The following is a 16416-nucleotide window of genomic DNA, read 5'->3' on the forward strand; positions in this document are numbered from 1 at the left end:
ACTTAATCCTGACAGATTGATCTCCAGCCCTGTCCTCATAAACACCCACACCTGTGTTAATGGAGAAATCACTGAAACGATGTCATCTGGTCCTTTTAAGGCAGGGCTGCAATGATGTAGAAATGTGTTTTGGGGGATAAGGTTAATTTTCTAGGCAAATATTGACTTTGCAAGTAATTGCTGTTAAGCTGATCACTCTTTATAACATTCTGGAGTATATGCAAATTGCCATTAGAAAAAATGATGCAGTAGACTTTGTAAAAATTAACATTTGTGTCCTTCTCTAAACTTTTGGCCATGACTGTAGGATCCAATTCAAATTGCTTGTTCTCAAACACAAAGCTCTTCATAGTGTGACACCCTCCAACAACTCCTCTCTCATTTCTGTTTATCGACCTAACCACTCATTACGCTCTGCAAATAACTTTCGACTAACCTCTGCACTAATCTGTACCTACTACTCCCGGCTCCAAGACTTCTCCTGTGTTGCGCCAATCCTCTGGAATGCTCTACCCCCAAGAAATTCGGACTTTCCACAACATATACACTTTTAGGCACTCCCTCAAAGCCCATCTGTTCAGATCGGCCTACCATGTTCCCTAACCAAAGTTCTTTTATGTGTCTGTGTGTGTGTGTGTGTGTGTGTGTGTGTGTGTGTGTGTAGCCTATTCACTATCTATCTGAGAATAACCCTCCATCAAACTCCATCACATCCAACAGCACCACAAATACTGGCTGGTGACAGCCTTTATCTGTCCCCTGCTGCCTCAGGATAGCTGGACCTTCATTGTAAATAAGCACCTGTATTTTGTGTCTCCTACACCTCATTGTTGATTGTAAGCTCTCACGAACAGGGTTGTCTTATTTTGCTTTAATTATTTTATTATCTTTAACATTGTTACTTATGACTGTTGTGTATGAACTGTAAAACGCTGAGGAATATGATGGCGCTATATAAATAAAGATTATTATCATTATTATTATTATTACAGCTCTCCACAGTTATTCAGTACACTGAGCCAGCAGCTCCTCATGGTGTGATGACATCAGCTCTTTTCTGGCAATGTGTAGCAGCTCTTCACTCCCACTGCATATAGCACTATACATAGGGAGTTTGGGTCAATGATCATGGCATCAAATCAAAATGCACCAAGTTCTATACACAAAAAAATTATAATAAAGTACCAACAAGAAAGTGGACATGCACAGGGTTCAGTACAATAGTTTAAATTCGGAAAAAAATGTATGCAAGAACCAATAGTAATAAAGAAGTACAACATTTTATTAACAAAAAATGGTTATTTAAAAGTGGGAAACCAAGGAATTGGCACAATACACCCACCACATGCTATATAGAGGTTGTACATATAAGTTTATAAAGTAAAACACTTCACAGAATAATGCATACAAACATGAGATCAACAAATCCTAGTGGAAAAAGCTCTCCTACAGAAATGTGAAGGACTATAAGGACAAGTAATGAAAGTGATACAAAGGTTACCTCTTGTGGGTGATGGTGCCTGCCCCCATGCACGTTTCAGCTATTGCCTTCTTCTGGGGATGACATCACACCAGCAGGAGCATGGTTATATAGTTTACGGCAGACCAATCATAAAACGAGTTGCAAAGAGCAGTTTCCTAACAGCACTTCTGTATGGGCGAGAGTGCAGGCAGATCTGGAACTTGATATTTAAATCGATAGGGTGGATGATTTTAGTGTTTGGGGAGTGATATATGTTTCCAGCCAATCATATACCTGTGACATCACTAGACCAATCATATCTCCAACAAAGTATTAATCCGCACAGCCGGGAAGCTCATTCATTGCACAAATAGCTGTGTAAGCTGGTACTGCAAATATGCGGACTATGAGAAGTGCTCCATAAACCGGGGTGCCACTCCAAAGCAATGTCACAGCGGCTACACCAAAAAAGAAAACGGATGGCACTCACCGGTTAAAATCTTCTTTATTCCAATACTTTAAAACATCGGCATAGGGAGGATGGGAGCGGGAGTGGAAATGACGACAGCCGTTTCGCGCTGCAGTAGCGCTTCTACTGGTCTCACAGGTGTTTTAAAGTATTGGAATAAAGAAGATTTTAACCGGTGAGTGCCATCCGTTTTCTTTCTTTTTTGGTGTACTAGGCCAATCATATATCCCTATATCTCATGAATGCAAAAACTACCCCTTATTTAAAAAAAAAAAAAAACTCTTCTCCCGCTGCATATAGCACTATACTTGCACTAAAACTTCTCCTCACAGCCTGGACCTTGGCATTCTTGGCACCTCAGGCTTACAGGAAAGTACCTCAGCTCTCTTCCCATCACTGACCACTAAGGATCGTATCAAGACATTAATCGTCTGATCCCAAACTGACGTCATCTGGCAGCTGGGCACTTAAAGAACCGTGCAGGACGCTATGTCCCATGTGGCTGCACAGATTTTGCTGGATTCCCAACAGCAACCACAGAAAAGGCTCTGGTTGGTCTGCTTGATCTCCAGCACCATTCAATCCCAGGGTGCAGTGTTGCTTCTCCTGGGCTCGGTAGTTCTCCTGCAGTGGCTGCAACCCACCAAACTTCACAATAGCCCTTAATGTAATTACATGTATTTGTGTAAAAATGGCTGAAGAGCTGGCTTCTCACACAATCAGCGTTCACAGACATTTCTGACTCCTGTCTTTGCAGAGCGCCACATAGGTAATTTTAAATAACCATCAATTATTAAAATACTAACTTTAACAAATTGAGGAAAAACTCATAATGCACAGAATGCACACATAGGGCCCTTTCCAGATAAGGTACATTTAAGTTGCAGTATTTAATCGTGTGGTTGGGTTGTGAGAAGCACAACTCTTAATAGACTTAGAAGGATAATTAGCTGCTTTTGTTCACTGGCTGGAGAAGCGGATGGTGCTGTGCTACTGGTAAAAATAAGAAATCCAAAATCTGTGGTATAAATTAATATGCGGTTTAATACTGATGCGTTTCAAAGTTGTACCGGTAACTTCTTAAAGAAGGTCAGAAAAAAAGTTATTGTAGTTTCGTGAAGAAGTCGGTAGTACGACTTTGAATCGCGCTGAGATTGATCCACATAATATTTTATACCACAGAGATTTTTGGATTTTTTATTTTCAGCAGCAGCGCAGCACCATTCACCTCTCCTCCATTTTGTAACTTTAGCAAATAGGATCTTTATTATTCATTGTCGTACCTTAATATTCCTTTAAGGCAAAAAAGCTACTTCCTAACAGGTTTAATAACATGCTTATTAGTTTTTAAATTAACAATTATTTTATCTACGTTTTTTTTTTTTTTTTTTTCAATTCAGTGTTTTCCAGAGCACACTGACATGGTGGGAACCTTAGATTTTTATTTCCAGGTAAGAAAATGTGTTCTGATATTTGGACTGATTTTATCTTTTATTTTTTTCTCAGTATATTGTCTAGTTTGAGATGTAACTTATGCTTTTAAAATGGTTGTCCAGATTTGTCACGAAAGTCTGCAGTCACTCTATAAGGCTTCTTTCACATGTCAGGTACATGTGGCATCCGTTTTTCACTTATACCACACATACCCATTCAAATCTATGGTGCTGTGCATACATGTCAGTGGTGCTGGCAGCAAGATTGGTCTGTCATGTGACTGCAAATGTGCTATTTGCAAACTTCTGATCACGTTCCAACTAGTCGTGCACTGCCTTACTATTTTCACCTGTGTTGAGTGGAGGCTGCGCACATCTAATAGGAATTTGGCTTAGAGAATGTATATTGCATACTTGGGGTCAAGTGATCGGCCAATCCCGGCATCGCAGAAACGTGACAAGTGCGCCCTGCATGCACTGAGTGCACTGTGAGTGTTCACAAGGCTGTAGTCACATAGAGTGACTACAGACATTCATACCAAACCTGGACAACCCTTTTAATACATAGCAGTGGAAATGTGGAAATTTTCCATCAATATTTTTGTAAATAATATTTTTGTGACAATCAAATGTTGATATCCCTTTAAAGTAATAGAAATACTACTAATTACACTATATTTCCTTTACTTAGATAAATGTATGTGACATTTGTTATTTAAAATATGGTGTTTTTCGTTGTCATTTGCTGGAAATATTGTTGAAATATAGTTGCTTAGATGGAAAAAAAATATATATCCCATTTATGTTGTGTTTACATTTACATTGATGAAGCACACAGACTTTTAGTATTACATGAAAGTACAGTTGCACAAATACGCTATGTGGCCAATATCAAAACATACACATATACGATACGTCAGCACACTGCGTCTAATGAATACAAAATGTACTTTTCATGTCATCTCCCTAGTACCCTAACTTATCCTCCCTTCTTTTGAGGCCCACTCTGTCAGACTTTACCAGCCCTTCCTTCTGCGAGTAGCGGTTGTCTATCGCTCCCTGGGCCCCTCCCATCAGTTCCCGGATCACTTTGCCACCTGGCTTCAACAGTTTGTATCATGTGACATTCCCACTCTCATCATGGGGGACTTTAACATTCCCATTGGTGGTCCTCTCTCCCTATCCCATCTGCCGCTCACCTTTTATCTCTAACTTTACTCTCTCGGCCTTTCACAGCTTACTAACTCTCCTACGCGTGAAGACGGCAAAACTCTGAACCTGATCTTCTCCTGGCTCTGCTCAGTGTATGACTTTACAAAGTCTCATCTCCTGCTCTCTCACCACAACCTGCTTTCATTCTCTGTTAAGAAGTGTCACCCCACTCAGGACAGCCTTACTTTCCACACATATAATAATAATAATAATAATAATAATCTTTATCTTTATATAGTGCTAACATATTCCGCAGCACTTTACAGTTTTGCACACATTATCATCACTGTCCTCGATGGGGCTCACAATCTAAAGAGGAATATATGTGCCATTAATACCAGGGGCGGACACTGACAACTTGGAACCCCTGTGCAAGAAATATATCTGGGCCCCCTCCCTGCTCGACATGCCGCTGATGAGGAGAATTTCGCCATGGGACTCCTGGGGCCTTCGTCTTTAAGCAACCTGCCATATTGCCCTGATCAGGGTCTGGCTGGCACTTTTCAGCCTGGGGGGCAATCACAAGGCAGTGGCCTTCCAGTTGCGGTGCTTTTGCCCTGTTTGTCTCTGGCCGCTGCATTAAAGAAGCATAGATAACAGGCTTTAATAACAGGCTGGTACATAGATATGGGAACAGAACGGAGCTAGCTGCATATATACGGAAGCAGAACCAAGTCTGCTGCCTGCATAGATAATGTAACAGAAGCAAGCTGACTACATAGACATGAGACCGTAACCAAGATTGCTGGCTGGAGCTTACTACAGAGATATGGGAGCAGAACCGTGCTTACTACAGAGATATGGGAGCAGAACCGAGCTTACTACAGAAATAAGGGAGCAGAACTGAGCTTACTACAGAAATAAGGGAGCAGAACGGAGCTTACTACAGAGATATGGGAGCAGAACTGAGCTTACTACAGAGATATGGGAGCAGAACAGAGCTTACTACGGAGATATGGGGGCAGAACTGAGCTTACTACAGAGATATGGGAGCAGAACTGAGCTTACTACAGAAATAAGGGAGCAGAACGGAGCTTACTACAGAGATATGGAGCAGAACTGAGCTTACTACAGAGATAAGGGAGCAGAACTGAGCTTACTACAGAGATATGGGTGGAGAACTGAGCTTACTCCACAGATATGGGAGGAGAACCGAGCTTACTACAGAGATATGGGAGCAAAGCGAGCTTACACCAGAGATATGGTAGCAGAACACAGTTTACTGCAGAGATATAGGAACAGAACGGAGCTTACTACAAAGATATGAGAGCAGAATGGAGCATACAACAGAGATATGGGTGCAGAACCAAGTTTACTACAGAAATATGGGAGCAGAACTGAGCTTACTATAGAGATAAGGGAGCAGAACCGAGCTTACTACAGAAGTTTAGGAGCAGAACCGAGCTTACTACAGAAGTATAGGAGCAGAACCGAGCTTACTCCAGAGATAAGGGAGCAGAACGGAGCTTACTACAGAGATATGGGAGCAGAACGGAGCTTACTACAGAGATATGAGAGCAGAACCGAGCTTACTACAGAAGTATAGGAGAACGGAGCTTACTACAGAGATATAGGAGCAGAACCGAGCCCTAAGAAAAAAATGAATGGAATGTGAGTGCCCCTATCAAAACTAATAATGTCCCCATTTATAACAAATAATGTCCTGAGTGCCCACAAAGCTCTGAATATACAGAATAATAGCCCTACATACCACAAAACAAAATATGATGGTCTCCAAAGCCCTTTATTATACATTGAGGACCCCAGATCTCCCTATATATAGTAAAATGGCAAATAGCCCCTATATAAAATAAGATGTTCTCATTGCCCCTATATATAGGATGATGGTCCCCACTGCCCCTATATACAGCATGAAGGTCCTCCTGCCCCCTATATATAGTATGAAGGTCCCCACTGCTCCCTATGTATATACAGTTGAAACCAGAAGTTTACATCCACTATATACTGTATAAAAATACAAATCTGCATGTTTTTCCCAATATCTGACATGAAATCAGAATAAACCTTTCCCGTTTTAGGTCATATGTATCTTTTTATATAATGTATGGAAACTTCTGGTTTCAACTGTATAGTATGATGGCCCCACTGCCCTGTATATATAGTATAAAGGTCCCCACTGCACCAAATAAATAGTTTGGTGGCCCCAGTTGCCCCCATGTATATAGTAGAATGGTCCCAGTCCCCCCATATATAAAGTATGATGGTCCCACAGCCCCGATATCCCCAGCTCAGCTCACCATACATATATATAATGACCCCAGTTCACTCATATATACAGTATATAGTAGAATGGCTCCAGTTCCCCCATGTATATAGTAAGGTGGCCCCAGTTCTCCCATATATATATATATATATATATATATAGTATGATGACCCCAGTTCCCCCATGTATATAGTATGATAGCCCCCGACCCCCCCCCGTATATAGTATGATGCCCCCAGTTTCCCCATATATATAGTTGGATGTCCCCAGTTCCCCCATATATATAGTAAGATGGCCCCATTTTCCCCCCTGTATATAGTAGGATGGCCCCAGTTCCCCCCGTATATAGTAGGATGGCCCCATTTCCCTCATATATAGTAGGATGACCCCAGTTCCCTTATATATAAAGGATGATAGTCCTAGTTCCCTCATTATATAAAGTATGATGGTCCCACAGCCCCATATATACAGTAAGATGGCCGCAGTTTCACCCCCCCATATATACAGTATGATGGTCGCAGTTTCACCCCCCATATATACAGTATGATGGCCGCAGTTTCACCTCCCCCATATATACAGTATGATGGCCGCAGTTTTACCCCCCCATATATACAGTATGATGGCCGCAGTTTTACCCCCCATATATACAGTATGATGGCCGCAGTTTTACCCCCCATATATACAGTATGATGGCCGCAGTTTTACCCCCCATATATACAGTATGATGGCCGCAGTTTCACCCCCCTATATACAGTATGATGGTCACAGTTTCAACCCCCCCATATTTACAGTATGATGGCCGCAGTTTCACCCCCCCGTATATACAGTATGATGGCCGCAGTTTCACCCCCCCCCATATATACATCATGATGGCCCCACAGCCCCATTCATATAAAAAATAATAAAGTTTATACTTACCTCATCCTGATTCCCGACACCGCAGCCTCCGTCTTCTCTTCAGGCCGGGAGAGCCTCGCGAGACAATGATGTATTCACTCCGCCTGCATGCACAGCACAGTCTGTCTACCTCATAAGCCGCAGACAGCGGCTGAGACAGACTGTGATGTGCGCGCCTGGGCGGCTGTGTCTGCTGTCGGCCGCATCACAGCACAGCAGATTTACTGTGCAGGGCCATCAGGCGGCCGACCCTACACAGCTGCTGGGGAAGCGTCCCGGGGGGCATTTGCCTCCCTGCCACCCGGCCCAGCCTGCCCCTGGCCCTGATTATCACCACCCTGCAAGCAGGGGCATACATAAGGTTCTATTTGTACCTCCCCACACCTCTAAAATATATTTATTTATATTAATTAACAGAGCTAAATAAAAAACAAATAAAAAACAAATCTGAACTGAGAAAAGTAAGTTAATGTGTATGCACAATGTAAGTGCATATTAACACATGACCATTAACCAGAGAAAACAAAAAGCAAAAAACACAAATATCCTGAACTAAAAGTAAAAAATATACTGCAAATAATGCATAAAGGTAATAATAATAATAAGGGTATTTAGTAAACATAATTTTGATCAAAATAATGTACAAGCCATCCCGCCACGTCACGGCAACCCTTGTGGGACAGTCCCTACTCTAGTATTTAAAACCTTTTCACTTGCCAAGTGGCGTGAATGTGAATAAGGGTCGAGCGGTTGCCGTGACGTGGCGGGATGGCTTGTACATTATTTTGATCAAAATTATGTTTACTAAATACCCTTATTATTATTATTATTACCTTTATGCATTATTTGCAGTATATTTTTTACTTTTAGTTCAGGATATTTGTGTTTTTTGCTTTTTGTTTTCTCTGGTTAATGGTCATGTGTTAATATGCACTTACATTGTGCATACACATTAACTTACTTTTCTCAGTTCAGATTTGTTTTTTATTCATTTCATTGTGCATTCAGTGCATATATGGGTGTGACCGCCCTCTTTCTGAGCTGGGAAAGCCATCCAGTCTGGCCTAAACTGTTACTAGTGGTTCAGCCGCTCGACCCTTATTCACATTCACGCCACTTGGCAAGTGAAAAGGTTTTAAATACTAGAGTAGGGACTGTCCCACAAGGGTTGCCGTGACGTGGCGGGATGGCTTGTACATTATTTTGATCAAAATTATGTTTACTAAATACCCCTATTATTATTATTACCTTTATGCATTATTTGCAGTATATTTTTTACTTTTTGTTCAAGATATTTGTGTTTTTTGCTTTTTGTTTTCTCTAATTAACAGAGCTGTAGATATTTATCTCCGTTAGGATTTGGTTCTGCTGAGCCCAACCATGTGTATATTATATTAAATTATATGTCTGGTGTCTATACCGTCTTGTATCTGATAAAGGGTTATTCCCCAAATAAATCAATTTATCCCAAATACTGACTTTTTGAAAAGCTCTCTCTACTGTCCCATCATATATTTGTACATTGTAATAAGATTGCCCTTAAACCATCATTTTTCCAAACTAATTAACCACCCCCCCCCCAAAAAAAAAAATACAAATCTGATAATTTGAGCAAAAATCTTAAGTTTCCCAACCAATAATTAAACTATCCTACAAAAAAGCTTAGGAAACCATTAAAAAATAGACAATTCTTTATTTAGTATAATAAAATATAGTAAGACATACACATTAAAAATGGTACATGATTAGACAACACTTGGTACGTCCTTTTAAAGGGAATCTATCACCTCTTTTTTGAATATGAGATGCTGGCACCGACATCAGGGGCTTATGTACAGCATTCTGTAATGCTGTAGATAAGCCCCCAATGTAACCCGAAAAATAAGAAAAACGAGTTAGATTATACTCACCCCGGCGTCCGGTCCGACGGGTGTCGCCGTCCCATCTGGCGCCTCCCATCTTCATACGATGCCGTCCTCTTCTTTCCTTCCTGTCGTGGCTCCTACACAGGCGCACTGCTCTGCCCTGTTGGGGGTAGAGCAGAATACTGCAGTGCGCAGGCGCCGGACCTCTCTGACCTCTCCAGGCGCCTGCGCACTGCAGGACTCTGCTCTGCCCTCAACAGGGAAGAGCAGTGCGCCTGCGCAGGAGCCATGACAGGAAGGAAAGCAGAGGACGGCATTGTGACAGATTCCCTTTAAAACATGGTATCCATTATACAGATTTTTGCAGGACACAATTATCCTCTCATAAAGTCGTCCTTAATTCAAATCTATTAACCTCTAGAAATTAATTACCCACATTAATAGAAGAAAAACCATGTGCATTTTATAAATATCTCTAGTTATTTACATAGTTTTATTAAAAATTATTTGAGAAAATGCATCATATAGTCATATATATATTCTTTATTGTTATGCTGCCACCTAGTGGTACAAAAAAATACATTATCCTTCTAAAAATTCTTGAGCATCCAACTTCATTTTGTTTTCTTCTATTCCTCATATATGGATTGTAAAGAGTGCCAGGCACTACTCAATTGGATAAAGACAAAAAATCAATAAAGTGCATAATGCAAAAATAGTTTGTGGAGAAGTGCATGCATAGTGCAGAAACGCTTGTTATATATAGTGCCAGGCAGTCTTCACAACACAAGCATACATGAGCCTCAGAACGACATACCACAGGTTAAATGCTGAAGGATCATGTGTAGGAATCCCCTTAACGCGCGTTTCGCGTTATTGCTTCTTCCGAAGTGGTCGCGTTAACCCCAAATTGGAAAACCTGTCTTGGTACTTATAATGGAGACAGTACGTAATCACTAGCTAGGGAAGTAGGCTAGAAAAGAGTGGTCAGTAAGCCGTGTGTGACCAAAATGTCCAAAACATTAAGCAAAATCCATAAGGCCTGTTTAACACATGCGTTTTTTGCATCAGCTGCAATCCGCGAAAATGGCGGGACACGGATCCGCAACTGTTTTGAAAGCAACGTGTGCTATCGGACCGTTGCTTTGACGGATCCAGGAAAGGCAGAAATTTAAAGGAACCCGTGCCTGGGGGTGGGGAGAGAGAGACACGGAGAGACGGATCCGGCCAGCCTAAAAAGTCTGCCCTGTCATGTCAGCGGACGGCAAAATTTTTGCGGATCCGTAACAAAACTGATCCTACAGATGACCATCTGTCAAGATCCGCCGATAATGCAAGTCAATGGGGAAAAAAAGGATCCGCCAAGAAAAATGGCGGATTCATTTTTTTTGCAAAACAGCGGATTTTGACTGATGGAGACAAACGGATGTGTGAAACAGACCTAAGCAGAGGGATTGTCACTAAACAGGCCAAGGTCAATAACATAGAGACATAAACTGGACTGATCTGTGCAAGAAAAGCAATGCAGTCATCCACAAATTGGTCCCACCCTGTGTAGAACATCAACGAAAAGTATAAATAATTGTAGACTAGGTAAAGTATTGATTCCACAATTTTCTTTTGCTTTTTTATCATGCAGTTTTCTTATTTTTTTTATTTTATTTAGCTGTGTTCCATTGAAGTGACATGTGAATCTGCAAGTGTAATGGCAGCAACGTTGGCGAATGGTGGCTTCTGTCCAATTTCGGGGGAAAGAGTGCTCAGTCCTGAAGCAGTGAGGAATACGTTAAGTTTAATGCACTCTTGTGGGATGTATGACTTTTCTGGGCAGTTTGCATTTCATGTAAGTATGCACAATTATTTAAAGTATTCAATTAATTTGTTATGTTAACCCCTTACCTACAAATGACGTAATATTCCGTCCATGTGACCATGGACCTAATTACCATGGACGGAATATTACGTCATCGTGGTGAGCGCCGCTGATCGCGGCCGAGTGTCAGCTAATTATCATAGCTGACAGCCGGCACAATGTGTCAGGGGCGGTCACGGACCGCCCCCGACACGTTAACCCCTTGCACACCGCGATCAAACACGATCGCGGTGTACCGGGGGTTAAAGGGAAGCATCGGCAGGGAGGGGGCTCCCTCCGTGCTTCCCTGAGCCCCCCACAGCAGCGCAATGTGCAGCGCTGCTGCGGGGGGCTCCTTTCCTGCAGGTCCCCGGATTCAAGATGGCGACGGGGACCTCCGGGGGCCTGCAGGAAGCTGGCTTCCTCAGTGCCTGCAAAGCGCAGGCATGAGGAAGCCTGTGCAGTGCCTGTGACAGATTGCTGATCTGTCACAGTGATCTGTGAGGTGACAGATCAGCGATCTGTCACAGGACAGTGATGTCCCACCTGGGACATTGTAATAAAGTAAAAAAAAAATTAAAAAAAAGTGTAAAAATAATTTAAAAAAATCGCCAAATTAAAAAAAAAAAAAAAATCCCCAATAAATTCATTTTTTTGGAAATAAAAAAAAAAAAACAATAAAAGTACACATATTTGGTATCGCCGCGTCCGTAACGACCGGCCCTATAAAGCTGTCCCAATAGTTAACCCCTTAAGCGAACTCCTTAAAAAATAAAAATAAAAAACGAAGCAAAAAATAATGATTTATTATTATACCGCCGAACAAAAAGTGCAATAACGCGCGATCAAAAAGACGCATATAAATATCCATGGTACCGCTGAAAACGTCATCTTGTCCCGCAAAAAACGAGCCACCATACAGCATCAGCGAAAAAATAAAAAAGTTATAGCTCGCAGAATAATGTGATGCAAAAATAATTATTTTTTATATAAAATTGTTTTCATTGCATAAAAGCGCCAAAACATAAAAAAAGACCTAAATGAGGTATCGCTGTAACCGTACTGACCCGAAGAATAAAACCGCCTTATAAATTTTACCGCACTCGGAACGGCGTAAACGCACCACCCAAAAGAAATTCATGAAACGCTGGTTTTTGTAAATTCTGCGTCCCAAAAAACAAAATAAAAAGCGATCAAAAAATGTCACATGCCCGAACATGATACCAATAAAAGCGTCAACTCGTCCCGCAAAAAATAAGACCTCACATGACTCGGTGGGTCAAAATATGGAAAAATTATAGCTCTCAATATGTGGTGATGCAAAAACTATTTTTACAATAAAAAGCGTCTTTTAGCGTGCGACAGCTGCCAAACATAAAAACCGCCATAAATAGTAAATCAAACCCCCCGTTATCACCCCTTAGTTAGGGAAAAATAATAAAATTAAAAAAATGTATTTATTTCCATTTTCCCATTAGGGTTAGGGTTAGAATTGGGGGTTTCCACTATTTGCGCACATCAGGTGCTCTCCAAACGCAACATGGCATCTGATCTCAATTCCAGCCAATTCTGCGTTGAAAAAGTCAAATGGTGCTCCTTCCCTTCCAAGCTCTGCCATGCACCCAAACAGTGTTTTACTCCCTCATATGGGGTATCAGCCTACTCAGGACAATTTGCAAAACAACTTTTGGGGTCCTATTTCTCCTGTTGCCCTTAGGAAAATAAAAATTTGGGGGCAAAAATATCATTTTTTGTGGAAAAAAAAATGTTTGTTATTTTCACGCCTGGGCGTTATAAACTTCTGTGAAGCACTTGGGGGTTCAAAGTTCTCACCACACATCTAGATAAGTTCCTTGGGGGGTCTAGTTTCCAAAATGGGGTCATTTGTGGGGGGTTTCCACTGTTTTGGTACATCAGGGGCTTTCCAAACGCGACATGGTGTCTGATCTCAATTCCAGCCAAAAAAGTCAAATGGCGCTGCTTGCCTTCCGAGCTCTGCCATGTGCCCAAATAGTCATTTACACCCACATATGGGGTATCAGCGTACTCAGGACAAATTGCACAATAACTTTTAGGGTCCTGTTACCCTTGGGAAAATAAAAATTGGGGGTGAAAAGATCATTTTGTGGAAAAAATATGATTTTTTAATTGTACCGCTGTACATTATAAACTTCTGTGAAGCCCTTGTGGATTCAAAGTTCTCACCACATATCTAGATAAGTTCCTTAGGGGGTCTAGTTTCAAAAATGGGGTCACTTGTGGGGGGTTTCCACTGTTTAGGTACATCAGGGGCTCTCCAAACGCGACACGGCGTCCGATCAGAATTCCAGCCAATTTTGCATTGAAAAAGTCAAACGGCGCTCCTTCCCTTCTGAGCTGTGCCATGCGCCGAAACAGTGGTTCCCCCCCCACATATCAGGTATCAGCGTGCTCAGGACAAATTGCACAATAATTTTTGCAGTCCAATTTCTCCTGTTACACTTGGCAAAATAAAAAAAATTGAACCTGAAGTAATTTTTTTTGTGAAAAAAAAGTTAAATGTTAATTTTTTTTAAATATTCAAAAAATTCCTGTGACGCACCTGAAGGGTTAATAAACTCCTTGAATGTGGTTTTAAGCACCTTAAGGGGTGCAGTTTTTAGAATGGTGTCACTTTTGGGTATTTTCTATCATATAGACCCCTCAAAGTGGCTTCAAATGTGATGTGGTCCGTAAAAATAAAATGGTGTTGCAAAAATGAGAGATCGCCGGTCAACTTTTAACCCTTATATCTTACTAACAAATAAAAATTTTGGTTCCAAAATTGTGCTGATGTAAAGTAAACATGTGGCAAATGTTACTTATTAAAATTTTTGTGTGCCATATCTCTGTGATTTAAGGGCATAAAAATTCAAAGTTGGAAAATTGCGGAATTTTCAAAATTTTCGCCAAATTTCCATTTTTCTCATAAATAAACACAAGTTATATGAATGAAATTTTACCACTAACATGAAGTACAATATGTCACGAGAAAACGGGATCCACGGAAGCGTTTCAGAGTTATGACCTCATAAAGGGACAGTGGTCAGAATTGTAAAAATTGGCCCGGTAGTTAACGTGCAAACCACCCTTGGTAGTGAAGGGGTTAATGAAAATATTTTAAAACATTTAATTTTTTATTATTTGGAAATAATTGAGAATGCAATTCAGTGTTCATCTTGTTGCATGCATACAGTCCTTTACCAGCTGTTTTAGGGAGCATTGTGCCGTGCTAGATGTGTGCTTTAGAGATGAGCGAACCTTTTAAGTTTCAGATCAGTTTGATTTGCCGAATATTTAGACGTTCTCCGAACATTACAGTGAACGTACCCGAACCTCATTAAATTCAATGGAAGGCCAAACCAAACTTCTACACAACACCTTAAGGGGTGACACAATGCTTCCCAAGCAACTAAACTTAGGGGCAGACACCATGAAAAGTGGCAACAATTGACCCACAGTAGAAATTTGCAAATGGCACAGTAGCAGTCAGCCATGGGCAATGCATGAGCTATTAGGGTCTGGGCCAGCATTTACAGCTTGGAATTGAAGTTTCAATGAGGACCTGGTGGTTAAGGAAGCTGTGTAAGCCTTCTTAGCTGGGAACCCTGATACCTCATGCAACACCTCTAAATTTTTTTCCAGCCACACTCAGATGGTACAAATATCTGTTTCATACAGTACTATTGGTAGAAAAATGTAAGGAAAGTAACACAAGTAGTTGAGTGATAAATTGACCCACAGTAGAACCTTTTATAATGACACAGAAGCAGTCAGCCATGAGCCATGCAATGAAGTATGAGGGTCCGGGCCAGCATTTATAGCTTTGAATGGAAGTTTCAATGAGGACCTGGTGGTTAACCCCTTCACCACCATAGGTTTTTTTCCCCTTCTTCCCAGAGCCATAATTTTTTTATTTTTCTGACAAAATGGCCATGTGACGGCTTGTTTTTTGTGGGATGTGTTGTACTTTTGAACGTCATAATTGGTTTTGCCATATAGTGTACTGGAAAACAAATCAAAGTGCAATGAAATTGCAAAAAAGTGCATTTCCACAAGTGCTTTTTGTTTTTACCATGTTCTCTAAATGCTGACCTGCCATTATACGGTAATTCTCCAATTCATTATGAGTTCATAGATACCAAAAATGTATAGGTTCATTTTTATTTAAGTGATGAAAAAAAATCCAAGTTTCTCAAAAAAAAAAAAAGTTGCCATTTTCCGAAACCCATAGCGTCTCCATATTTCGTGATTTAGGGCTGGGTGAGGGCTTATTTTTTTGCGTGTTGTACTGTAATTTTTATTGATACAATTTTGGTGTAGATAAGATCTTTTTATCGCCCATTACGGCATTTTAATGCAAAATTGCGGCTACCACTTAAATGTATTTCTGGTGTTTTATTTTGTTTTTCTCGTTCACGGATTAGATAAATTTTATCATATTTTGATAGATTGGTCGAGTCTGAATGCGGCAATACCAAATGTGTATTTTTTTTGAATGGGGGGGTGATTTAAACTTTTATATATTTTATTTTTTTCTGCGGTGTGTAACAGAAATGCTCACTTGCTATAAGCACCTACCACTGGGCGGCGCTCATAGCAATCCGACAATGACTACCACAGGATTGGTTGTCATGGTCATGTGACACTTTTAACATGTTAACAGCCGTGGGTGGATCCACCTGCAGCTGTTAGGGGCACATGTCAGCTAATGAAATCAGCTGACGTGCCAGAAAAGGTGTGTGCTCATCGCCGGTGCCCGCAGCAAGCAGGGGGAGCCAACTTTAGATGTACCTATACATCTAAGGTTGGAAAGGGGTTAATGGACCAGCATAAGCCTATTTAGCTTGGAGCCCTGATACTTCATGCAACACCTCCAAATTGTTTTTATTTTTCCAGCCACACTCATATGGCACAAATGTCAGTTTCATACAGTGCTATTGGTAGAAAAATGTAAGGAAAGTAACACAGGTAGTTGAGTGAA

At 40.9% G+C, this 16416-nt stretch overlaps 1 protein-coding gene across 5 annotated transcripts in view; it reads left to right on the top strand.

Moving 5' to 3' along the window:
* The window catches only part of LOC141067709 (glutaminase kidney isoform, mitochondrial-like), a 484569-nt gene that overhangs the window by 262395 nt on the left and 205758 nt on the right, over positions 1 to 16416 (top strand). For all 5 annotated transcript variants that reach the window (XR_012226460.1, XR_012226459.1, XM_073558127.1 and 2 more), the window contains exons 11-12: positions 3332 to 3382; positions 11229 to 11405. Coding sequence is in view for 3 of the 5 variants with exons in the window: in XM_073558127.1 (XP_073414228.1) it covers positions 3332 to 3382; positions 11229 to 11405 (228 nt within the window). In the remaining 2 variants the exon portion in view is untranslated. The remainder of the gene's footprint in view (positions 1 to 3331; positions 3383 to 11228; positions 11406 to 16416) is intronic.

The sequence above is a fragment of the Dendrobates tinctorius genome, unplaced genomic scaffold, assembly GCF_039654945.1.
Source record: "Dendrobates tinctorius isolate UK_male_01 unplaced genomic scaffold, ASM3965494v1 ptg000254l, whole genome shotgun sequence".
In the NCBI taxonomy this organism is placed as follows: Eukaryota; Metazoa; Chordata; class Amphibia; order Anura; family Dendrobatidae; genus Dendrobates; species Dendrobates tinctorius.